General features: G+C 41.8%; 1 protein-coding gene across 1 annotated transcript; it reads right to left on the bottom strand.

The window, feature by feature from the left end:
- Positions 1 to 226: 226 nt before the first annotated feature.
- LOC146970876 (potassium voltage-gated channel subfamily B member 2-like) lies at positions 227 to 24,159 on the bottom strand. The gene is made up of 2 exons (XM_085804831.1): positions 23,528 to 24,159; positions 227 to 2,202 (listed from the first exon to the last, which is right to left on the bottom strand). The coding sequence occupies exons 1-2, from the start codon at positions 24,095 to 24,097 to the stop codon at positions 238 to 240; spliced, it is 2,535 nt and encodes an 844-aa protein (XP_085660957.1). The 5' UTR covers positions 24,098 to 24,159; the 3' UTR covers positions 227 to 237.
- Positions 24,160 to 25,708: the final 1,549 nt, after the last annotated feature.

The raw sequence follows: 25,708 nt of genomic DNA, 5'->3' as shown, positions 1-25,708 counted from the left end.
GAGTTCAAGAGTCCTGTGGGATATGATGAGTGCATCTCCCCAGAAAAGCTGCAACAACTCTGAATATGCCTAAATGTGTTCCCCTCAGTGTCTTTGTCAACGAGTGGACCACTGGTAATAGTTGTTACAGTGTATTCTGGGTAGCTGCTGCCTTTTCTATCCCATCAGTCTCTCCCCAACCCCCCCAACCTGTCTGTTTGGCGTCCCTGTCTGTGAACCTCTCTCTGCTTTTTGGGTTCACATGCTGGTTTCGCAGGGCGGCGTCACACTTCCGTCCAGGACCACGTGGTTCTCTCGCTTCTCCCCCGTCTGCTCCGCTGCCTCCTCTCCTTCCTCCCCTCCTTCGAAAGTGACCAGCTCCTGGGTGCAGTTGAGCGGGCTGGCTTTAGCCGACAGTGGGCTCGGACTGTTGCCCGAGCCGACGGAAGACTTCTCCATGTGATTTCTCCCCTGGTGGCTTAAGCCTGTGAGCTGCCCTTCACCTTCTAAGCTCCTGGCTGCTGAGCCCTCACCTCCCCCCTGGGAGTTGCTTGGACTAACAGATTGTTGGGCTGGGGACAGAGACTGCAGGATGGCCAGCGGAGATTTAACTTCCTGTGGAGGTGAAGAAAACCCAGAAACCATGTCATCAGAAAGCAGTTGAGCGAGCTTGGCCGAGCCCGGGGTCGTCACGGGTGTCATCACCGCCATGAGCACGTCATCTTGGGACCCGACGAAGTCGACCTTGAGGGCTCTTGTCCTCTGAGGGCTGCTACAATCTGGCAAGGTGCTGGAGATGCTGTCGTAGGTCACCCCAACACTTTCCACACTTTGGGGCACCAAACCCCCGTCTCCAGACCTTCCTTTGGGGCTGGACACGAACTCGTACAAACCCTCTTTGATGATGGATCCGTCAGTGCCTCTGTTCACCTCCATGGAGCTGATCTGACTCAGATCCAGGGGAGGGGGGATGCGCTGCTGTCTTGCAGGAGTTTGACCTTCAGCACTGTGGAGAAGAGAACTTTCTCCCGGTTCTCCTGAAAAAACATCCGCCTTGTTGGAAGGTTTGCTGACTTTTGGAGAAGCTTGCCGGCGTTGCGTGGATGTCAGCGTTTTCATCTCCACCTGCTCCTCCAGAGTTTTTTCCTGCTGCTCCTGGATGGGCACCGTTTTGTTGTAAGCCTCTTCCAGCTTCTTCACGCTGAGGTGCTGAGGGGTTTTGTTCACCGCTAGATTGACTCGACGGGGAGATCCCAGCTGAGCCACCTCGTGGTAATGCGAGTGCTGAGACCTTCCAGGGCTACTCACCTCCGTGTTGGAGTAGTGTTTGTGGTAGCTCCAGCGGCTGGGTGACAGATGATTGTCCACAGGACACTTACTTTCCTCCCTCTTCTCCACCAACACATCTGTCAGCTCCATGCTACGTGCAAAAGCATCCTTTAGGTTAATAGAAATAATACTTCCACTCCGCTTGGCTCTTTCCAGAGCTTCTCTCCGCTTGATGGCCTTCTCCTGCCTCTTTTGCTCCCGGTAGAACTCAGAGAAGTTGTTGACAATGATAGGGATGGGAAGGGCGATGACCAACACACCTGCTATACAGCAGAGACCTCCTACAATCTTGCCCAGCAGGGTCTGAGGGTAGATGTCTCCATAACCAACAGTGGTCATGGTAATGGTAGCCCACCAGAAGGAGGCAGGGATACTGGTGAATTTGGTGGCATCCTCATCCTTTTCAGCAAAGAACACCAAACTGGAGAAGATCATAATGCCCATGGCTAAGAAGAGGATCAGCAGACCCAGCTCATTGTAGCTTCTTCGTAAAGTGAAGCCTAGCGACTGGAGTCCCGTTGAGTGCCTGGCCAGCTTCAGGATCCGCAGGATCCTCATGATTCGGAAGATCTGGACCACACGGCGCACGTTCTGGAACTGCAGCACGCTCTTGTTGGACTCAGTTAGGCAGAGAGTCACATAGTAAGGCAGTATAGCCAGCAGATCGATGATGTTCAGCGGCGCTTTGATGAAATTCCACTTGTTGGGTGCTGAGAGAAGGCGCAGTACGTACTCCATGGTGAACCAGGCAATGCAGACAGCTTCCACATGGGCCAGGCTGGGGTTGTCGTTGAACTGGCCAAACTCATCCACCACCTGCAGCTCCGGCAGGGTGTTGAGAGACAGTGAGATGGTGGAAATGATGATGAACAGGATGGAGATCATGGCCAGGACCTGCAGACAAAGAGAAACCGTGTGTTACTGCATCAGCAAAGCATATTTGTAGTTATGAACACAGAGAGATGAAGGGGGTGCAGAGGTCATGATCCTTTTGGTTCAGACTGAAACATCTCACACAACTTTTAGATGGTTTTTCATGTTCTCCAGATGATGAATCCTAACTATTGATGAATTGTCACCTGACTTTCCCTCTAATAAAATCATCCAGATGACATGTTTGGTTGTGCAGGGTTTGGGTTGGGTGTTCCCAGGGTGATGAACTTTTACTTTTCACCTTGTGCCCCTAGTCGGTCAGTGTTTTATTTTTATCCAGAGATGAACCCAAATCCTTTGTTACAAAAGTGAAAGAGCATGTGCACATACTTTCTGAATTACACAATAAGATAAGATATGATTCTTCTCTCATAACAGCAAATGTAATCTTTTACAGGGATTTATTACAGAGCAGATTTACAATATTTTGCAAGAAAATTCAGCTTAGTTGTCATGAGCTTAAATGTCATAGTTCTTTTGCTTTTCAATGCAGCTTTTTATTTCATTTTAATTCATTCATTTTCAACAATCCCTATTTCATCATCACTGTGTTTTGAGCTGACACTGAAAGACTTACATCATATGTCGCCATATACTGGCCATTCTGTACAAGGACATGGCAAACTTCTTTGTCAGAGAGCATTCTTGTTGTGTTTATTCATTTATGACTTTTTCCAGCTAGCCCTCAGAGGTGATAACCTGCAGCATAGTTCATTGTCTCTAGAAAATTCAACCTGTAGTATTTGTTCGTTTCCATTCACTGAGCCTCCCTTGAATCTGCCTGACCTCTGCACTAAAGCAATTTACATGGCTCCAGGTATCTGCAGTGTTCATTACTAGATTGCAAACTGGAGTCAATTAACAACACAGTAAATTATCTCATAAGCCATGGGGCCTGAATATGCGACAAGGTTTATCCCTAAAATCTGTATCCCATTACATGTAGTGAGAGTTTCACTATAACTATCTGATTTTTGATTGCAAAGCACAATAACTGGACGCTAATGAAGGACACAGTGGTTCCTAACATCAGGCTCCACTGGGAAACATTTACAGTTACAGCATCACTTGCTTTGCCATATGGTCTACTCCTCTTTAATGAAAAAGCAGGACTAACATAGTCACTGCTGCTGTTATTTCTGCCCTGATGGCTGTAAAAAAGTGGAGCAATAGTCTCTCTGCTGTGAAGTAAAGCTGAGTGTGTTGAAGAGGACGGAACACTGGACTCTCACAAAGGAGACTGTTGTTCCTGTTTCTCTTGTGCATGGCCGTTCACACCATTAACCACATTGTAGTTGTTATAATCTTGTCCTCTGAGGGGCCCAATGGGAACCTAACCTACTCTTGAGTGGAAAACTGCCTTCACCCTATGTCAGCTGGGATCGGCCTGCATGGATATGGTACAGTATGGGATGGATGACTCTTGTCTATTCGTAGTGATGTCATCAAGGTTTGGAGTGTACAGATTTACGAGCCCACATAACGCACTTGAGGTGTGAAGAGCCCAGAATTATCAATAGAGCAGTATGCATATAGTGAGCATGAAAATAAGAAGTATCAAAAGGCACCAGTAGGAACATGTTATTGTTTCTGGAGGTGGAGCTGCTTTTAATTGCTTTTATAGCTACACATGACAGTTTGGTCATGTGTCGATCCCAAGTCAGGCCTCTCTAAAAGGTCAGCAGATAAACCTGAGGAGTCATGGTCATTAATAGGAGACAAATTCATTTTGAGATGCCATCTCTTCAGGCTAAATGCAGCTGACTACATAATGTATATGAGTATAATGTTTTTCTCTGAAATTAAAATACAGCTATTAGATAGCATGACAGGAGATACTTTAGTAAAGTATAAGTGCTTCAGGAAATGTACTTCCACTAACAATCCACTGGGAAATGATTATTACAGAACAGAACTGATACGTTTTTGCTTCTGCATATTTAAATGTGTGGAAATCTGACTGAATTATCATTGCCCCACTACAGTTGTCATACTTCCCACTTAGAAAACTGACTGAAGGGCTACCACTACAACCTACAACCTCTGTTCAAAGAAAAAAAAAAAAAAAAAAAACATTAACAAGGAGTTCTAATGTACAAGCCAAGTCAGGTAGCTGAAGCATGTGTGGTCTGAGTCTTCTCTCTGCAGCCCTTGCAGGACATTTCAGGATAATTGTAATAGGATTGTGTTGCTATCTATAGAAAGGATAGAGAGAGGTTAGAAGTGGTTACTCATTCTTTCCTCCCCCAACAGGAAGAATCAGACAATTGATGGACACCCCTACCCCCGATTCCCCCCCACCCATGAGAAATAAATAAATGAATGAATAAATAAACGTCCGGGGCAGATGGGAAATTTAGAGCCAAACCAACATCAGCGTCTTAGTGAGGTGTTGTTCCACTGTAGGGGACTGTAAAGGCCACAGTCAATGATTCACATCCTGTTTAATACTCATCAAACTCTTCAGTGACCTCTTGTACTCTATGTATAGAAGTATTATCACCCCGGTTCTACACTATTTGTTCTGGTTATATCTTTAATTTAACACTCTGTGTACTGTACTGTACATACTGTGTGTATAATGTCATGACTGACAGGCCTCGTGCTCTGTGTCTGCTGCTACATCATGAGGGACAGTCAGTCATTCTCAACATCTGATAGGTCAGTTACGACTGAGAGTGGTTCTATCAGGGATTTCCAGCACACTGAGCAGCTTTCACTGTAAATGCATGAGGCTTTTGTGGCCAGTTTCACAAATCTATCTCGTAGGCTACTTGTGTGTAGCTAGATGCCAGTCTAGATTCTACTCACAGGTGTCAGGTCAGACTGTTTCACAAATACAACCTGCCAAAAGCATTGTATGCCTTATCTCTAAGATAACTCAGACTTAAGACCAATGTTTCCGTGGTAACAATCAATGACACAGAGTTTACAGAATGTGAACAATGGCTCAGCATCAATGTAAAACAAAACTGACTCTCCTGACAGAAATATCTGACTGCCACCTGAATTCATCTACATAATTACAATTCAAATATGAAATTGATTTCAAGGTTTTGCTAATATACTAAATTATTGCATGGCACAGATTACCTTCCGTACATGTGTGCTTTTTCTATAAGAGAAACTATTTATATCTCTTGCAAATGGATGCATTTTCAAACAGTAAAGATATGGTAGTGTAGCAGTTGGAGTAGCCTACCAGTCAGGATATTGTAATATATAATATATAAACAATATCTAATTTACATAATTCAGTAGCTTCAACAGTAAAATCTCATTGGATTGAATGGAGTCTTGTATATAAATCCTCATTCTGTCTTTAGAAAACTCTTAAGCTGTTAAGTGAGCTACAGCCAGCACCTTAAAGTAGGGACAAATCAGGATCAACTAAAACAGGGAGCTAACAAGAGTGATTGAGACCATAGTGTGTTTGACTCTTCAGTGCTATCACAGTGCTAAAACTAAGTGTGGCGACAGGTCTGGTGAACAACTGGTGACATGAGTTATTGAATTAGGATAATGTGGTTAAATCAGCTTTCTATCTAGCATGATACAAGCTGGTGATGTTGAAGTAATTCATTTTTATTACATAACGTATTAACCTCATTTATGGTACGTCAGTGTTAGCTAGCTAGTCAACTTGTCTTTGACGCAATACCTTTTCTTTACCAAAGAAGGTGTGTGGGGTTATCCTCTGGTGTAACATGCCCTGGTTACAAAATGTGGTAACACTTTATAATAAGCACACACTATTAAGCATTAGTTAAACATTAATAAATACTGAATTCTTCATTTATAAAGCATGAATACTAATTAGCATGTAGTTTATAAATACAGTTAGTGCTTATCAATGATGTGTAAAACATTTTTAACTGTGTTTATAAAATACATACTAATGAGTATTCATGTATTATAAATGATGAATTCATTAATGCTTAAGTAATCCTTAATAGTGTACAAAAATGTATGTATCATATGATATATTTACATAGGTTAATGCAATTAACAATACATGTAGACCAGTAATTAGTTTGCAATTTGGGTCATATCTTAAGAATCAAAAAATGTGTTCATGTAAAACATCTATAACCATTGGTGAGGGTGTAATAAAATATTGACACTGAAATATCGCAATATTTTATTTCGCAATACCGTATTGATATCCAAAAAAAAAAAAAAAAAGAAAAGAAAACTTTCCCGGCAGTGGTTCACCAGCAGTCAGAACAAAAATAAACCACTGCCGGGAAAGTTTTCATGTAAATTACTTAATTTAAAAAATCAAGTGCTTTTGGACATCAATACGGTATTGCGAAATAAAATATTGCGATATTTCAGTGTGTCAATATTTTATTACACCCTCACCAGTGGTTATCAAATCAGTTATGGCGCGATTCAGCCATTGACTTCTCCGCTCCGCAATAATGAGACCTCGCAAGAGTTCTGTGGCTCACTGCACGCTCAAGTTAGCTAACATTAAATCGCAATATATCGTATCGTTGCACCTGTATTGTGATACATATCATATTGTCACATTCTTGCCAATACACACCCCTAGTGAAAACTTTACAAAACTTGACCATGATCCTCTGTGGACATTAATTAATTAGTTGATAATTTGTTGTCCAATATGACTTCATTTGCTGATAAATCATTATCATTAATTGATTTTGACAAAACCTAACATGTTTGGTATAACATTGGAGCAATGCCAACATTCCAATGGGCCATTAGAAAGCACTATGACTAAAATACTTTGGTACAGTGATTTATAGTGAATATGTAGAACCTTTTACAAAAAAATTACATTTGATCACTTAAAATCAGTGTTGCTGCCAACAGCCAATCAAATTTTAGCATCTTGTTATTTCCAGTGAAACAACATGAAAATTGATGCACATTTTTACAAAATCATGAGGTAGTGTACAAAAGAGCAAACTGCCTTATGGTAATGCAACAGCAAATACACAGCAAAACAATTTTTGTTCTGCTTCCTACAAAATATATATATATTTTAATCAATTTACATAAATGTATTTGAAATTGGTTTTCTTAAGTTTGTCCTCTTGTCTTTTCAAGCTGTTTTTTTATAAACCTGTCCAAGATGGTCAGACAAGGTCAAACAATTTGAAAGAAATGAAGACTATTACTGTACAGCATTCCATAAAATGAAATAAGTTTCTTTTCAGAGAAGAAAAAATAAGTTATTGCCAAATAGGAAGATACAAGCCCCAAGTCCTCAGTGAGAATCTCAGTGTATAGGTATGACTTGTGAACATGTAGTGAAAGATAACCCACTATGTTGTTCCAGTCTGAATACCACACCCAGGTTCTGTTCCCTAAGAAAAGTGTATGATATTTTCAAATATGAGTTGTCGTTGCAAATAGTACTAGCAAACTTCTGTTACACAAGAAACATTAAACTGTGCTCTATCTGCTTGAGCTCAGATCATTTCTGCTTGTTATTTAATCCATTACAACAACTGTCCACACAACCCAAGAGAATTCCTGTAAAATGACGTGATTGGGGCGGGGGGGTAGCTCAGTTTCCGGTGAGGGGCAATCTGACCGATCACAATCATGTCAAAGGACACCAAGCATTACAGCATTACACAGGGTGCAGTATCTCCGCTTCTTGATAATCCCATTCAGACCGAGAGACTTTGTTTCCAACAAAACTGCAAAGGCAAGCAAGAAAAAGAAAACTGAGAGACAAAGAGGAAGACGGTGGAAAGAAGACCGAGAAGATAAATAGAAAAGGGAGACGGGACAAAGGGAAGTAGAGGGCAGGTGTATCAAAGTGTGTCCACCCCGCAGCGTCTTAATGGCTTAATGGCTGCCAAATGCTGTGACCTTGGCACCCAGGGCAGATTTAAAGCAGTACCAGGAACACACAAGCTGCTTTAGAAGCTGTACAGTGGAGGAAGAATTAATGGAGCCTCCACATTTAGGATCCAGCTGATCAATAGCACTTTGAGTTCATATCGCAGCGAGTAGCTAACAAAGAAATGAACTGGACTCCGAGAATCGTTATGTCAACGGTGAGGACGTTCTTCAAAGAGAGGAAGAAGTTGTCCAGACTCACTCTCTCTCATTTGTGTGTGAGCGCGAACAAAATCTACTGTGAAACTCCTGATGACTGGATCGCTCCTGTGACCTTTGCCTCCTAAACTTTGGTCCGAATAACTGATACCTGTGCTACAGATACTCATGGTCCCCAGAGGTTGAACACTGTTTTGGAATGGTGGTTGCTAGAAACCAATGTCTTAATAATGAGGAGACAGAAACAGATAGATAGATGTGTGTAGGTTCTGGACTTACTAAGCTATGATTCCATCCACTTGTCAACTGAATAATCTGAAGAGCACAAAAAAAAGAATAAAGCTGGTTTCCATTCAAGAGCTTTAAATCGAATAAAAATCACAAAAAATGTCAGATTCTGCGATCAAATTGGTGTATAAAATACATTTTACATTTCCATTCATTCGCTGGAACATTACTACATCTTATATATGTTATAAAAGTGTGTATGGGCAAACTAACTGGGACATACCAAGCGGTCATGAGAAGACAGTGTAAAAACACTGTTTTGACTCTATTTACTGCCATATATTTAAAATACGCAGCAGAATTGATTTCAAACGTGATCGCAATTCACATTTATCTGGCAAAGAACTGTTACCATCAGCATTTATCACATAATCCATCAAGAGAAAATCCGATGAGACCGACAGTACAAACTTTTTTGCCAGCATTCATGACTCTTACTGGAATTTTACTGTTTCCATCAGGTATTTTTCACTGAGCTGAAGACCACAGTGAAGTGAACCAGAGGAGGTGGGGATGTGTTCCTGCCAGGGTGAAGATTAATTGCTGATGTTTAACTCTGTACGCTTTGACTCTGCAGTTTTCAGACAAAAAACTCCAACAAATGCATTTTGTTTGTTTTCCCATCCTGTTGAAGGGATGTGAGGAGCATCTACTAATCATTATCATCAGAGAAAACCTGATCCTTTTGGGTGGCTCCATTACTGTGGTGTATAGACTGAGAGGGAGAGAAAGGCATTACACATCAGACAGATAGCAAATAAGCAAAGAAGAGAAAGTGACAGAGGCAGGAAAAAAAAAAAATCAAGACCCAGTGAAGGAGTGGCTGGAGTGACTGGGCAGAGAAACCCAAGCCCTGATCAATACGTGGAGGTATTTCTGGAACAACAGGCGCAGGATCTGTTGGACAGCTGCTGTTGCCGCAGAGGTCAACGTGGCTGATTTATAAATCCGCTGCCTTCTGCAGTCCTATTGTTTTCATCTGCTGCTCCACCGGGGTCAGTCTGACTATTACAGTCACTGATCCAGATGTTCTGCTTTCACTGCTGGGAAACAGTGTGCTTGTGGAGCACATTGTTAATGGTGACATATATATCCCCTTAGTACAAAATGTAATTGTGGCTTATTCATTACAAGACTTTTTAGCACCCAAGTGCATCAAGAAACCCCAAATCAAATCTCGACTCGCTGATGACCAGCTGTGTTCCAACACTATGATGACAGCTGGATAACACACACACACACACACACACACACACACACACACACACACACACACACACACACACACACACACACACACACACACACATACACACATTCGCACACAACGATGAGCTTGTACTTTTCAGACATGCCTGATTTGTCACTGTTGCTGTAGAAATTACTTCCACATTGCACCAACTGCGTGAAAAATGACAACACTGTATCTTTAGGATGTGAATGTCTTCATGGCCTACTGATGGTAGTACAAATAAAGACTGAAGACAGAAAGCCAGAGTCAGAATTACAGTAATTACCCCAAAGAGAAGCCTGTAGCTGGTGTGTGTGACATGCTGAGCTGTAATCAGCCAGACACACTGTGTTATTAGCCAGCATCCAGGCAGGGCCATCACCAAAACACCTACAGAGAACCACAACGGAAGGAGAACCGTGGTGCTGCTGGTTTAACATTGTCTCAGGAATCCGTTTTTTTGTCACATTTTGAACACAATCCCCCCAAACCCACACACTTCCTGCCATCCGCATGTTCTGAGGGACGGGGGACGGAGGACGGAGGACGGCTGAAACCTACAATTGAGATCAATTCATTCTCAGGCCAAACAAGGAAAACAAAAAGCAGCATCATATAGTCACTAAAAAGGTTCCTTAACAAGTACACAACAGTCTGATGATCAGAACCCCTCAGATGAATTGCAATAACTCCACCAGGAAAGTTAGAAGTTTAGAAAATCCTAAAACATGAATTTAAACATGTGTAATGTAGTCAGGGCCATTGTATAGGGGAAAAGGTGATGATAATTCTAGGGACCCAGCGCCCAGTAAGGCCCATAAAAACCCCAGTAGTCTAATCTTTGTATGACTGAATTATTCTGCATAAGACCCTGACTAGTACTCATAGTAATGCTGCATTAGCATCAAAACAAAGCAGGCTAAATAAAAAATGATAATACATAGTCTAAGAAAAAAAGTGGAAAAGTCAGGAGGCAGGGGCCCCACTTTAGTATTCTTTCAGGGGGCCCAGAATTCCCAGCAAGGGCCCTGGATGTAGTTGGGGATGTTGTCACCTCACAATGTGCTGATCATTATGAGAACACGTGACTGCAGCTAACTCAGATTAGCTGAGGTTAGCCTGCTAGTTAGCAGCAGAGCTGATCCTGACACAGTGTAACCCCATGTAGTCCTCACCGGGGCTGAGACAGATTCCAGATGACAGAGTCTGAATACATCTGTCGCACAAAGCAAACTATCATAGGTACAATCGATGTTAAATCTAAACAGACTTTGGGTTTACATACACACTGTTAACAGCTATGTTTTTGTGTCTCAGATGAGAGGGAACTAAGCTACATCCAACTAGAAAATTGCAATTGAACAGGCAGTGACTACAATTACAACATGTTCCACTCTAATAGTTTAAAGTTGTATCATTAGTTTCTATCTTTTTTTCAAAAGCAATTTTTAAAATTGTATTTCAACAAAATAAAAAAGGTCAATTTAATTAGGATGTTTACAGATTGTAAGCAGCTCATAATGAAATTGGTCACACAAAGATTGTAATAAACGTAAAGCTTTCCATTAAAGCAGCTACATTTTGGACTAATTTGGCTCTAAACATAACCTGCAATATGTAATGTCTAGAGACTTAAATGTGGGGCACCGATTGTAAAGTAAATTAGGTTGAACGTAATTGCAACATTTAGCTCCAAAGTTAGATTTGTGAATTTTACTTATCTTAAAAAAAAAAAAAAATATATATATATATATATATATATATATATATGTTTACATGTAATAAATTACATTACATATTGATAAGTAAAAATGAAGAAGAGCAAATAAGGTAAGTTCATAAATACTGGTGTGAATGTGGTAAAGAAAAAAAATTACATTGAAAATTAAAACCACATTTACTTTTTTTCTATTTCATTTTTATGTTATAATACAACAATAACAGTAAATATTGTTTTATTGTTTCATTTAAATTTGAATGTGGCAAAAATATGGCTGATCATTTCAGTATGCTTTACAATATGTGTCCCATCTCAAAATGTCTAAAAACAACTGCAGACCTCCGTTCCTGGGTAGTCTCTCTGATTTTTAAAGTAAACCTGCTTTTTCTAGTGTTTCTACTCATTTTAATCCCCGCTCTGGTTTTAATGGAGAGCAGGACACCTCTGTGGAGAATTAAGCTGCTGCTAAAAAACCTCCTGAACTACTGACCTAGAGTATGAAGTCACATGATGAAAATATGATGAACTGTGTGTGAGAGGATGACAAATGAAAAGAGCAGAGAAGATACTGCTGCTCTCACCTCATACAGCTCTACATACATGCTCTCTGTGTTTGTATTGTTGTTGTTGTACTGAGCTGAAAGTTTTCTCAAAGATAATTGGAGTCCAGCACAGAGACATATGGTCTTTTTTGGCCCAGAAAGCAAAGGAATTGTCAGCCAACTGAACCATGTACTCCTCTCAGGTCAGTGTTGCAGTGTTGCCCTCAACTCCAAGTCCTTCACTCTCTCTGTTGTCAGGCTATGAAATGCTGACAGCCTAGTTGTCATTTTAACTTACTGTTATATTTAAGTTTTAATGTTCAGTCATTCATGTATTGATGTCATTTATTTACTATAGGGGCTAGATATCTATTTTATTCCTCATACTTATTCCATCTCATTGTTCCTTGAATTGGCTCATGGCTTGTTGCCTCTGGTATAGGAGTTGCGTTTATGTCCTTGGTATTGCATTAATAAAGTTGTCTGAAATGAAATCTGAGGGTCAGGAAGGTTTTACCACTCTCAAATCCAACAGACCTGTCATTTTGCATGGTGGGCTGAATGTGGAGAAGACTCTGATCCAGGAGTCAAACACATCCGTTGACATATAACACACAATGTAATGCTGGAACAGGTGCACATACAGTATCCTCTATACTGACTGTCATACAGCTGTGGTGACTCATCTGCAGGATTCACAAGACTGAGAGAAATCTTCCTCTCTCCTCTGATAAAAAAAAAACGACCATTAAGCTTGTGCACAGCCATCCATTAATAATATTAACATTAATCAGCTGCAGGAAACATGACTGGTGTCTGCCTGAAAACGGAGAGAGGCAGCCCAGCAGCAGAAACACAGGCCAGTGAGAGATTCACCGTCGACAGGATGAACTTTACTGTAGATGGCAAACCACTTTGGATCAGCCTCTTTCCTGATGGAGATATAAATCTCTCTCATTTGAATTAAAACGTTCAGTGTTGGAAAGCTACAGTACATTAGTGAATACACATCACTCTGCTGCTGCTCTGGAGGCACAGTGCCAGAAAACTGTGGACCTGAGCAGCCACTCAGCTACAGTACTTACTGCTGTCTGTGAAAACATGCTGCCTGAGCAATACTGACACACACACACACACACACACACACACACACACACACACACACACACACACACACACACACACGGTGACTCACTGTTGACTTCTATCATGTCCTCTGTTTCATTCAGGAAGAATGAAAACACCTGCAAGTGTTGAAATGATTGCTAATTAGCAAATTAAGACGTTCAGTTTAAAGAGTTTAAAGGGATATTTCAACATTTTGGCAAATTCGCCCGTTGCCATAATCCCTATAGTCATAGCAGTGGCTTCGTTACCTTTAATTGTCGGTACAAGCTGTTTTTCGATAGGCGGGACAGAGATACAAGCTGCTCAGCAAACGCTATGGAGGCATATGGTATTTCCGCCTTTCTCTCATCAAACTCATCAAATACACAATCCAACAACTTCAAAACACTCAGGTTGTGACCTGCACATTCACCACGCTATGAGATAATCATTTATAATTATGTAACATTACGACACACAAAGCAAATATTCAGAACTAGCGTGGTGAATGTGCAGGTCACAACTTGTCCACAAGAGTGTTTTGGAGTTGTTGGATTGTGTATTTGATGAGTTTGATGAGGGAAATACCATGAGCCTCAGTAGTCTTAACTGAGCAGCTTGTATCTCAGTCCCGCCGATCGAAAAAAGAGCTTGCACTGACAATTAAAGGTAACAAACCTACTGTTATGACTATAGGGATTATGGCAATGGTCAAATTTGCCAAATGTTGAAATATCCCTTTAATGCCAAAATAAGGAAACACTCTGCCTGTACTTTAACTGCTGGCATGAGCTTGCTTATGAAATTGAACTTAGTGTGGGTAACCAACTTGTCTTTATTATATTGTGCTATAGTGCATGTTGGAATGATGAACATTTTAAGGAATTCTTTATTTTTATTTGTGCAACTGATTTTTTATTTTAACTCTGTGGCCCCTGAACTCCTCTCCATTGCTCTCTGACATCATTCTCCTGTCAGCCAATGACTGTGCAGCACATCCCTCATGTGTTTTTGTGTCCTGTAGCTGCCAGCTCAGTGACAGAACCCCTTGGTACTGTGTAGGTAATAGAGTTAAAACAAGTACAAAAAAAAAAAAAAAAGTAGGATGGTGGGTTCAGGTGGGCGGGACCTGGGCCAGGATTAAGCTGCACTTTGATACTTTCACAGTATTAAAATAGAACCATTGTAATCAGAGAGCACATGGACATGGACCATTTTACTGTATGGGACCTTTAATAAATTAAATAAATGAGTCCTGGTGTCACCCCCATCTCATCATTTAACTACTGTAAATACTGGATGCAAACACCTGGATGATGATATAATATACAAACACACACAACAATATTACAAAATTGTCCAAAATCAGTTTCCACATCTCAGTCATGAAGATGTTGGTTAGAAACGACAAAACATTACAACCTGTCATCTTCCTCTTGAACCTAAAACGTAATGTACCAGACATCTCCCTCCACTTCTCAATCATTTTCTATGGGAATGGGCTTTATGCACAGCTCCACTACTTCCTGTAGTGGAAAATAATAAAGGAGCTGGCTTATTTCAAGAAGTAGTGGAGCTGTGCATAAAACCCATTGTAAATATAATGTTATAATATCAAATAATGAATGACAATTAAAAATCTAATCTAATCTAATCTAATCTAATCTAATCTAATCTAATCTAATCTATCTAATATACCGAAAAAGTACAATATGATGTCATATTATGCAGTTAGGGAAATGCACATATTCTTTTTGCTGGATAAGAAGCCATTTCTTTCAAATAGACGTGTATAACTGAGATAGAGTTTAGATCAGAGAGCTGGTTGGTCAGGAAGCCTACAGAAGTCGTCACGAGCTGCCAACTGTGTTCACAGCCGTCATGTTTGTGCATAAAGAAACTCTCCTAACAAACTTTCCCCCCTGAGAGCTGCACACAATCTGCTCTCACCTCTGGTCCAGACCAGAGCAGCTCACAGACAAACACTGTGAGAGGCCGGAGCCACTTGCTGGACTCTGTCAGCTATGGACCAGTGGTTCATCAGAGAAACACAGAGAGGGAGTGTGTGTTTGTGTGTGTGTTCACTGCAGTGTGCAGTCAGAACCTCACGAAAATGTGGTGCAGTGCATTCTGGGTAAATTAAGACTCCAAGTAAATGGACAGAGGAAGTTCATCAGCACTGAGACACATTCACCCACACATTCACTAATACCATCAGAGCAGGTCAGTGTTGGGCACGTTACTTTTAAAGGGATATTTCAACATTTTGGTAAATTCACCTATTGCCATAATCCCTATAGTTTTAGGAGTAGGTTCATTACCTTTAATTGTCGGTGCAAGCTGTTTTTAAATCGGCGGAGCAGAGATGTGAGCTCTGTATTTCTGCCTTTCCCTCATCAAACTCATCAAATACACAATCCAACAACTCCAAAATTCTCTCATGGAGAAGTTGTGACCTGCACATTCACCACGCTATGAAATAATAATGGAACGTTATGAGATGGAGCTGTTTTCCAGGTAAATGCGTAGCCGGAACTACATTCCAGTAGAGTATTTGCTTCATGTGTCGTAATGTTACATTATTATTTCATAGCGTGGTGAATATGCAGGTCACAACTTGTCCACTAGAGTGTTTTGGAGTTGTTGGATTGTGTATTTAGTTTGATGAGGGAAATGTTGATGAGGGGAATGAGTAGAAATACTGTGCACCTCTGTTGCGTTAGCTGAGCAGCTCACGTCTCTGCTCCGCCGTTCTAAAAACAGCTTGCACGGACAATTAAAGGTAATGAACCTACTGCTATGGCTTTAGGGATTATGGCAATAGGCCAATTTGCCATTAAATATCTCTTTACAAAGTGATTAGTTATAGTTACTTTTGACAAAAATGCAACTAAAGTAACTAATTACCAGGAAAAGTGACTATTGTCTTACTTTTTAATACAACGGCTTTTTTCTGACTAGTTGATGTAGTTGTAGATGTAGTGTATTATAATGTAAACTTTAACTGGTGTATAATTTTGTGACAGGACTTCTTGAGTTAAGTAACGGCACATTTTATTGATATGATTTGATTGATTGATTTTGATTGATACTTTATTGATCCCATTGCTGGGAAATTAAGTTTGTAAGAAAAATACCTATAACATGAGGAGAGGGGAGGAGAAAAAGCAAACCCCAGACTATGCTCCAATGGGGAGTACAGTGTGGGAACAGAAAAAAAAAACGGTGTCGGTAAAAGTAGCGTCGTTAGTAACTCTGTTATTTTATAACGCTGTTATTCCCATCACTGGAGCAGGTGTCACTTATTGTTACCACAGTACTGATCTTATACCTGAGTCATATATTTTAACTTAAAATGAATCCGAACATTTTCCGTATGACTGAGGTAAGAGTTTCTCTTCACTGGCTCCGCCCCCCTCCCTCCCTCACCTCCTCCCTGCAGCAGGTCAGATGGTGGACAGGACAGACTATCCAACCTGCCAACAGTTAGTCTATTTGCAGCAGCAGCAGTCCTGGTAAAAGCCCCAAAGGAGATTAAGCCGTACTCCTAAGTCATACTCTGTGTGTGTGTGTGTTTCCACTATGAACAGGTGACCAAGCATGAAGATGTGCTGTCATAGCTCACCCAAACTCAGAGCTTTGAGTTTTAGAAAAATGTGTGTTGAGGACGGCACAGTGTGTATGTCACCTTCTTCATCATGTTGACGTGAGAAACTGTCAAACTAAAAGATGCCAAGGTGAAACACTAAATACATTTACCTGACTTCTTGAAAAGAAACTGAAATTAATCATCTGGTTGGTTGGTTGGTGTGTGTGTGTGTGTGTGTGAGTGTGTGTGTATCTGTGTGTCCCTCTCACTACAAAAGAAAAGGGGGAACATGTAAAAAATGTAATCAGAGCCAAAACTAAGAAGATTACACAGATTATGTAAAGTGTATGAAACTAATCTCGATTATTGGAACATTTAATGCTCATATTATCCAATATAACTCTAAACTATCATGGATGGTTGTCCATCTGGACTCGTGTGTGTGTGTGTGTGCGCACAAGCCGCCCCCGTGTTTTCCAAACGGCCAGGTAATGCTTCTATTCTAATCAGCGGTAGCACTGATCTGTACACGACGTCACACAGGAAGGGACGCTACGATTGGCTGAGAGCCGGAGTGACACACACACACGGCTGGTCTGGGTGCAGCGCGGCCTAAGCAGCTTCCCTCCTGCTGACACTACGGTTCCACGGCGGTCACATGGACCTGTGACGGCCAGAGCTGCTGTATTTATAGAGAGATGAGGCGTCTATAAACTGGACCTTTATCATAAGAAACAATGGACACGTCACCGACACATTACATCACACAGCTTCCTATCAGCTGCAGCACCTGGCCTGAGGAAGGTGTGCAGCCATCACTGACCACAAAGGCTGAATTGAACTGATTCATCCTGGTGTTTAAAGGAGCTTCAACGCTGCATCTTTACTTAGACACCATAGAATTTTTACAAAACTTATTTTTGAGGTTTGCAGCAAAAGCTGTTGAACTGAGCTGAACCCAATACTGACAAACACAGGAGAAGATATCAGAGGGTGGGAGCTAATTTGAAGCTGCACAGGCAGAAAGCTCTCTGTTAAAGGTTGAAATACAAACAAAAATCACAGTTTGGATTTGTCCGACCGGCTCGTTCTGGCCTGTAGATGTTCAGTTCAGTGACCACCTCGGCTGCTGATGACGTTCAGTCTGCTGTGGTCTCAACAGTAGAGGTCTGATCGTGAAGGCCTTTGTTATATCACTGGTAGAAACCTGAACAACTGGTCCTGAGTTCCTGACACAACAGGAGCTGATTCGAAACCAGTGACTGTGAGGTTTTACAGGGAGGTCAGGTATGAAGTAGAATACAAGCCAGTTGTGTTGATTCAAGAGTTTTTCTTTTTTTTAGCGTGTTTGTTGTTGCAACTTCTTTTACCTGAAGGTCCAAATGTCTGATCTTTATTGGCTGACTGAGTGTGACCAGGAGATGGTTTCACAAAGACAGACTTTGACTGTGGCTCAGATACAACAGTCTGACACAGATGGACTTGTGAGTCTAAACTCATCTCTTTTACTTCTGACTATCAAATTTATAATTAAAGTTGCATTTTTTTACTTTGAAAATTCAATGAAGAATGAAATAATAAAAGAAGTATCTGAATTGAAAACAAATCTTTTAAAAAAATAAAATAATTCCCTCTCTTTGCATTCTCTAACAGTGTTAGCAAACCACAACTGATCAGCCATATTTTCCTGTTTTTTGGTTGTTGTTTGTGCTACTGGTCAGTGCAGGTGTTGTTAGTTGTTACCATGGTAACGTAGGTCTTTAAGGTGTCTCATGTTCTCATCTTAAAGTGAATCAGTCTTTATTTCAGTGAAACAGTTTGACTGTCATCAGACAGATCTGCAAGACTGGATCAACAGTACAAACAGGTACATCCATCCATCCACCAAATCATCCATCCATCCATCCATCCATCCATCCATCCATCCATCCATCCATCCATCCATCCATCCATCCGTCCGTCCGTCCATGCGATCATCCTTCCATCCACCCACCAACTCATCCATCCATCCATCCATCCACCCACCAACTCATCCATCCATCCATCCATCCATCCATCCATCCATCCATCCATCCATCCATCCATCCACCAACTCATCCATCCATCCATCCATCCACCCACCAACTCATCCATCCATCCATCCGTCCGTCGATGTGATCATCCATCCATCCATCCATCCATCCATCCATCCACCAACTCATCCATCCATCCATCCATCCAACTCATCCATCCATCCATCCATCCATCCATCCATCCATCCATCCATCCATCCATCCATCCATCCATCCATCCATCCATCCATCCATCCATCCATCCATCCACCCATCCACCCACCAACTCATCCATCCGTCCGTCCATGTGATCATCCATCCATCCATCCATTCATTCATCCCATTCAGTGACTGTGAACTTTATGTTTGTTATATTTCACACAACCTGCTTCACTGTTCTGACGACGCCCTGAAACTGAGAGTCAACACGACCCTGGAGGTTCAGTCTCCTTGTGCGCTGCTGTGCTAACAGCTTCTTCGTGCAGTAACACGAAGACTGAAAAGACACAACACACCTGACACCAAACACTGATTCCGTTACGTGCTCAGTTGTGACTCTTGACGTATTGAATAACAACTATATCCCAGCAGAGGAAGAGAGAGAGGAGATGATAGCACAAAGGGGTCGGACTCAAACCCGGACTGCTGCGGTTGCGACTCTGTGATCGTGTATGTGCGTATGTTTTCTTAAGTGTCAGTGTATTGAGCTCTCAGGGCCACTGAAGTGAGGTGTAACCTGAGTCTGCACAGACTGAATGGAAATCGACTAAAAACCAATGACCTGCTGGACTAAGTGATTACGTTAAAGAACACATCTAGAGAGGTGCAATGCATGGCTTCACCGACAACCTTCAATCACATTCATGCAGTTTCACAGTGACATCACAACCCGGCAAGTGCCACAACCTCTCCACATGTTCAAGCTGCTGTAGCTTCCTTCAACACAAACTTTATGTTGAAGTGTAGTTGGGTAACACTTTACAATAAGGTATACCTAGAATCGTTATTGAGGCACCTATGAAGCACTAATGAGTAGTTAGTGAGGAATTGAGGTACACAAAATAAGAGTAGTTACTGAGGAAACTGGTGAGGAACAAATGAGGAACTAATAAGGAACTATTGAGGAACAAATGAGTAGTTACTAAAGAACTTATGATGAACTAACTATTAGTTAATGGTCAGTTCTTCAGAAACACCTAGGCCTAATCAAATTACTGAGGAACTAATGGGGAACTATTACTTAATCATTAGTTATATACCTTTTTTGTATACCCTAAAGTAGTGAGACATCAAAATGAGTAACTACTAGTAACTAATTTTGTGTACCATAGTTCCTCAGTAACTACTCATTTGTTCCTCATTAGTTCCTTAATAGTTCTTCATTAGTTCCTCTAATTTTGTGTACCTCAGTTCCGCATGAACTACTCATTAGTTCTTCAGTAACTACTCTAATTTTGCGTACCTTATTGTAAAGTGTTACCCAGTTATCTACACCACCGTGCTGCTGCCACCTTTTACACAGACATCGATTTGTCTCTGGGACTACCTCTTCAAAACGGAGCAACAACGCCCATTGTTCTGTTTGCACTTTTGATAGAGAACCTTCACCAGGCTGAAGGAGAGGGCTCCTGCTGCAGCTTCGTCTCCTGAAACCTAATCAATCAGTCATTCAGTCGACTGTCCTCCTGATTGAAGCGATACCCGCAGATGTGTGGCAGCAGCCTGCACCGCCACATAGGCTACCACCTCGCCACTTTCAAACTTTAGATCTACTTGGTGGTGATTCAGCCATTTGAGCTCCACACATAATCAGGTCCAGTGTGGTTCTCTGTGATTAAACCTCAGCTCAGATCAGACTCTGCTCACGCTGCTGACAGGACACAGCCGGCTGCAAACAGAGAACCAGGAGATTTCTTCTTCTTCTTCCTTCTTCAAACTCTCAAACCTGTTTCTTTCTCCTCATATGACATTTTTCCAACGCATTCACATTTCCTCATAAATAAAATAAACAAGGAGAGTCTGCACTGTACTGACAGTAAACATCCTCTCCTCTCCTCTCTTCCCTTCCCCTCTGCTCTCCTCTGCTCTCCTCTCCTCTCCTCTCCTCTCCTCTCCTCTCCTCTCCTCTCCTCTCCTCTCCTCTCCTCTCCTCTCCTCCCCTCCCCTCCCCTCCTCTCCTCTCCTCTCCTCCCCTCCCCTCCCCTCCCCTCCCCTCCTCTCCTCTCCTCTCCTCCCCTCCTCCTCTCATCTACTCTCCTCCTCCTCTCCTCCATCATTAGTAACGGGCTGATGCTCTGCTTGCCTTGTGTTTTCACTGGCTGTCTATCTGCCTCCTGCTCTGCTGCAGACAATAACAGGAATACAGTATAAACTCAGTGTGGTGAACGGTCAAATGACATGTTAAAGCTCTCAGTGTGTACCACTACACAAAGCTTAGAGAAACATTTGACGGACAATGTGGAACATGAAGTACGCGTTGCAAACACACACAAACAAACACACAGATTATCTCAGAGGAAATCCATACTTATTTTTTTGCAAAGAATAAAAGATGTCATCTTTTCATCAGTGGACCAAGTCTTTACCCTCACAATAATCCTTTAACCATCCCCCAAAAAACCAAACTAGAAAGTAAATCTGTATGCTACAAAACCACTGCATCTCTTTTGGAGGATATGAAATGTGAAGATTTTTTTTTTTTTGGGAAGGATTTTGAAGAAGCTCCCCTGAGTGAGGATTCAGTTTTTATAGGAGCTGTTTCCTCCTCACACTGTGTCGTGTGGATTATCCAGAGTAACAGGAGCTCTGTGAGCCAGCAAACACAATTCTATTCACCTCCATTGTTTTGGGCTGAAGGCAGAAATCTGAGCCACAGATAAGTGTGTGGATAAATCCTAAATGCTGCAGGAGGGTGAAAATGTGTCGTGCGTTTTTGTTTTTGTTTGTTTTGCGATTCAATGAATGAACCATTTTCAGTTTATGTGAGGACTGCAGGACAGTTCAACACAGGACAGGATGCAGTGATCTCTCCTCCTCCTCCTCCTCCTCCTCCTCCTCCTCAGTGTCTCTGCAGGTGCAGGAGCTTTCTACAGGCCTGTGTTGTTTGTACATGGATCTGTCGGAGCTGCTAATCAGAGGCAGGAAGAGCAGAGCATGAGGAGGAAACAGATCAGAGCTCAGTGGGAGTCGGGCTCATTTCAAGGAACAACTAGGACTGAATACTAATACTGTGAGTGTGGGTTCTGCACAGGTCCAACACACAACAAATGAAATCCTGCTCATTAGTGGGAAATCATTCAGTCTGAACTTTGATTAACTCAAAAGACCCTCGCCATAATTCTTTTTTCAGATGGCAGCGATGAAATGTTGACATAGTTTTAACTTGTCAAAGTAAAGAGGATTAGGGCCACTGTAAAAAAGAAAAAAAAGTGAGTTCTGACTTTTTTCTAAGTCAGAATTCACTTTTTTTTTTTTTTTACAGTGGCCCTAATCCTCTCTCGTAATATACATATTAAAGATATTTAAATAGGCCAGAAGGTTAGGTTCTTCTCATTGTGCGGAGTATGGAGTGCAAAGTGTAAAGTGGTGCAGCAACATTTTTCCTACAGCTCAAAATGATGTCACCTTTTACCAGATTTACACTAATATCTGTGACATTTACTTAAAAAAAATAACTTTAATATTTTCATAATTAATGCTATCTAAATATCCGATTTAATTCTAATCTAAAAGTGCAATCTCTGCAAGGACTGCAAACGTTTCATTGATATTCTTTGCCCCCGAAATTTTTTTGGGGACATCCAGGACCAGCAGAGTGAATTTGCATATCAGCTAAATATTTAATTTCACCGACATTTAAATTTCAAAATTCAACATTTTGATTTAAATTCCATATTCAGATTTAGATTTAGAGTCGACACGTTGATTTTAATGATGTACTTCTGGCTGCTGAGGCCATGTGCAGTAATTTCATAAACACTGATTCAAGTCGAGCAGATTTTACCTCCTATTTCCTGTTTCTGTTACATCAAAATAGATGAAAAAACATACTAGATTAAAGTCTGTGATGTCCTGACTTGTAGTCCCTAGCATGTTTCAAGCTTCAATATACTGAACTCTACATTTCCCATAATGCAACTTGAGACGCCGCACCTCCAGTTTGTCATATTGATGTTCTAAATTTGAAACGTGCACTGCAAAAACTCAAAATCTTTCCAAGAATATTTGTCTTATTTCTTGTCAAAATGTCTCATTTCTAGTCAAAACTAATCTCTTTCCACTTAAAATAAGACTCATCACCTAAAAATTAACTTGTTTTTAGATAATTTTCACTTGTTTCAAACACATTTTCACTTGAAATAAGTAGAAAAATCTGCCAGTGAAAGCAAGTTTTTTGTGCTTGTAATAAGGGAGAAAAACTTGCCCCACTATCAGATTATTTTAAATGAAAATATGCTTGAAAGAAGGAAAAAGTGTCTAAAAACAAGCTGATTTTTAATGTTTTGAGTCTTATTTAAATTTGTTTTGACTAGAAATGACATTTTGACTAAAAATAAGACAAATATTCTTGGTAAGATATTAGATTTTCTTGCAGTGTGAATGGAGATAAACCTGATGACATCACTACCACATCACACAGGGGTCACCTGACAAACACTGGTCCACAGATCAGACCTCATCACCAATGTGTGGAGTGTGTGTACATGCTGTTGTTACCTTGGCAGCCACAGAGGAGCTGGGTTTCTCCAGCAGGTCCCAGAGCTTCTGTCTCTTGTCGGGACAGCAGCCCTGGTCCTCCTCCTCTCCCTCGTTCTCCCTCAGCGTCTCCGCCTCCCTCCTCAGCTCCTCGTTCATCTGCTCCTTCTTCTGGTGGTAGCGCGCCTGGCAACACGACTCCAGGTAGATCTCGTCGATGCCCCAGTAGTCCAGCTCCTGGCCGAAGGACAGGGCGCACATCTCCTCCATCATGTGCAGCTTCCCCGTCCGGTAGAAGTTGAGGATGGAGGAGAAGGCCACGGGGTGCCGGTCGAAGAAGTACTCGTTGTCGGTGAGGCTGTAGTCGTCGCAGATCTCCAGCAACGACTCGTGCGTGTTGCAGTCTCTTAGCCGGCCCAGACGGGTCCTGGGCAGCCGGTCCAGTGTCCTCCACAGGACTTCGTGAGTGAGACCCCCGACGTTGAGCCGGACCCGCCGCGAGCGGGCTTTGATGCGGATGATGTCGATGGGCTCGGGCGGGAGCACGGGGCCGGCGGCCGGCTTGACTTTGGGTGTCAATCTGTCAGTCATGTTTGCTGCGTGTGCTTTCTGTGGAGGAGGGTTGAACCGGTGTTGTGTGTGTGTGAGTGTGTGAGAGTCTGTGAAGCTCAGTGAGATGATGGTCGGTCGAGGAAAAGGATTCCCGAGGCCGACCGAGCTGACCCGGCTGAGTTCAGACCACCAGCCTCCGGGTCAGATCCATGGCTGCAAAACACAAGACATCACACATGACCACAGATTGTCAACAACATCAATATGTGTAAAGATAATGAGCTACACAACTATTAGTTACCACCTCAGACTGGTTTCAGGTCACTCCTCTGTCCACTGTGTTAAATCTTTTCATTGTTTACTTGTGTTTGTTATGTGAGGTCACACTGACCTTGACCTTTCACCTTTGTCCACCATAATCTCATCAGTTTGTCCCAGTGGACATCCACCGTGCTAGCAAGGCCAAATCACTTTTGTGTGGTAAACTGGATCTTGACCTTTGACCTTTAAAGGGATAGTTCAACATTTTGGCAAATTATCCTATTGCCAAAATCCCTATAGTCATAGCAGTAGGTTCATTACCTTTAATTGTCGGTGCAAGCTGTTTTTAGATCGGTGGAGCAGAGACACAAGCTGCTCAGTGAACACAATGGAGGTGAATGGTACTTTCATGTTTCCCTCATCAAACTCATCAAATACACAACCCAACAAACTCCAAAACGCTCTGGTGGACAAGTTGTGACCTGCACATTCACCACACTATGAGATAATAACGTATAATTATGTAACATTACGACACATGAAGCAAATTCTCAGAACTACTTCCGCTTTTGCAGTCACTCTGCCAAGCAGCCGTGTCTGGTTTTGCATTTACCTTGACAACAACTCTGCATTGTAACGTTCCATTATTATTTATAGTGTAGTGAATGTGCAGGTCCCAACTTGTCCACCAGAGCGTTTTGGAGTTGTTGGATTGTGTATTTGATGAGTTTGATGAGGGAAACATGAAAGTACCATGCGCTGTGCAGAGCTCGCGGCTCTGCCCCGCCAATCTAAAAACAGCTTGCACCAACAATTAAAGGTAATGAACCTACTCCTATGACTATAGGGATTATGGCAATAGGTGCATTTGCCAAAATGTTGAACTATCCCTTTAACCACCAGCATGTGAAAACCTTGTCCTTGAGTCAAAGTGAATGTTTGTTTCAAATGTGAAAAAAGTAGCTAGAAACATTAATGCATGTGGAACATCCCTGTGTTATTATGACTGGATTAACTCGTTGAGGGCCTCAAGGAATAAATAGCTTGCTGGCCCTTATTAATCCTCAACTCGGCCCCTGTGGAGAGACTCTGAGCGATTCATGGTTTTGGCTAAAGAAACTGTGACATGTAAAACCACCAGACCTACAATAAGTGATGCAAAGCTCTGGTTTGCATTCACTGTGCTGGGAGCATGGCGGTCTTCAGCTTGATTGTGACAGTGAAGTGTTAAAAAAACTGCAGTTCCTCTCCTGACCACTAGAGTGAGTCTCCAGCAGTGAGTCGGTCTCCATAGACTCTCATGTTAAAATGTCCAACTTTACAGCAGAAATCAACCTGTTTTACAGCCTGGTACAGGAACAGTTTGGTCTCTACAGCTAATTTACTCCT

This window comes from Trachurus japonicus, chromosome 17 (genome assembly GCF_045865225.1).
Source record: "Trachurus japonicus isolate A0001 chromosome 17, Traja_1.0".
In the NCBI taxonomy this organism is placed as follows: Eukaryota; Metazoa; Chordata; class Actinopteri; order Carangiformes; family Carangidae; genus Trachurus; species Trachurus japonicus.
Note: the sequence above shows the minus strand (reverse complement) of the source record. Positions and strands in the feature narration are given on the sequence as shown.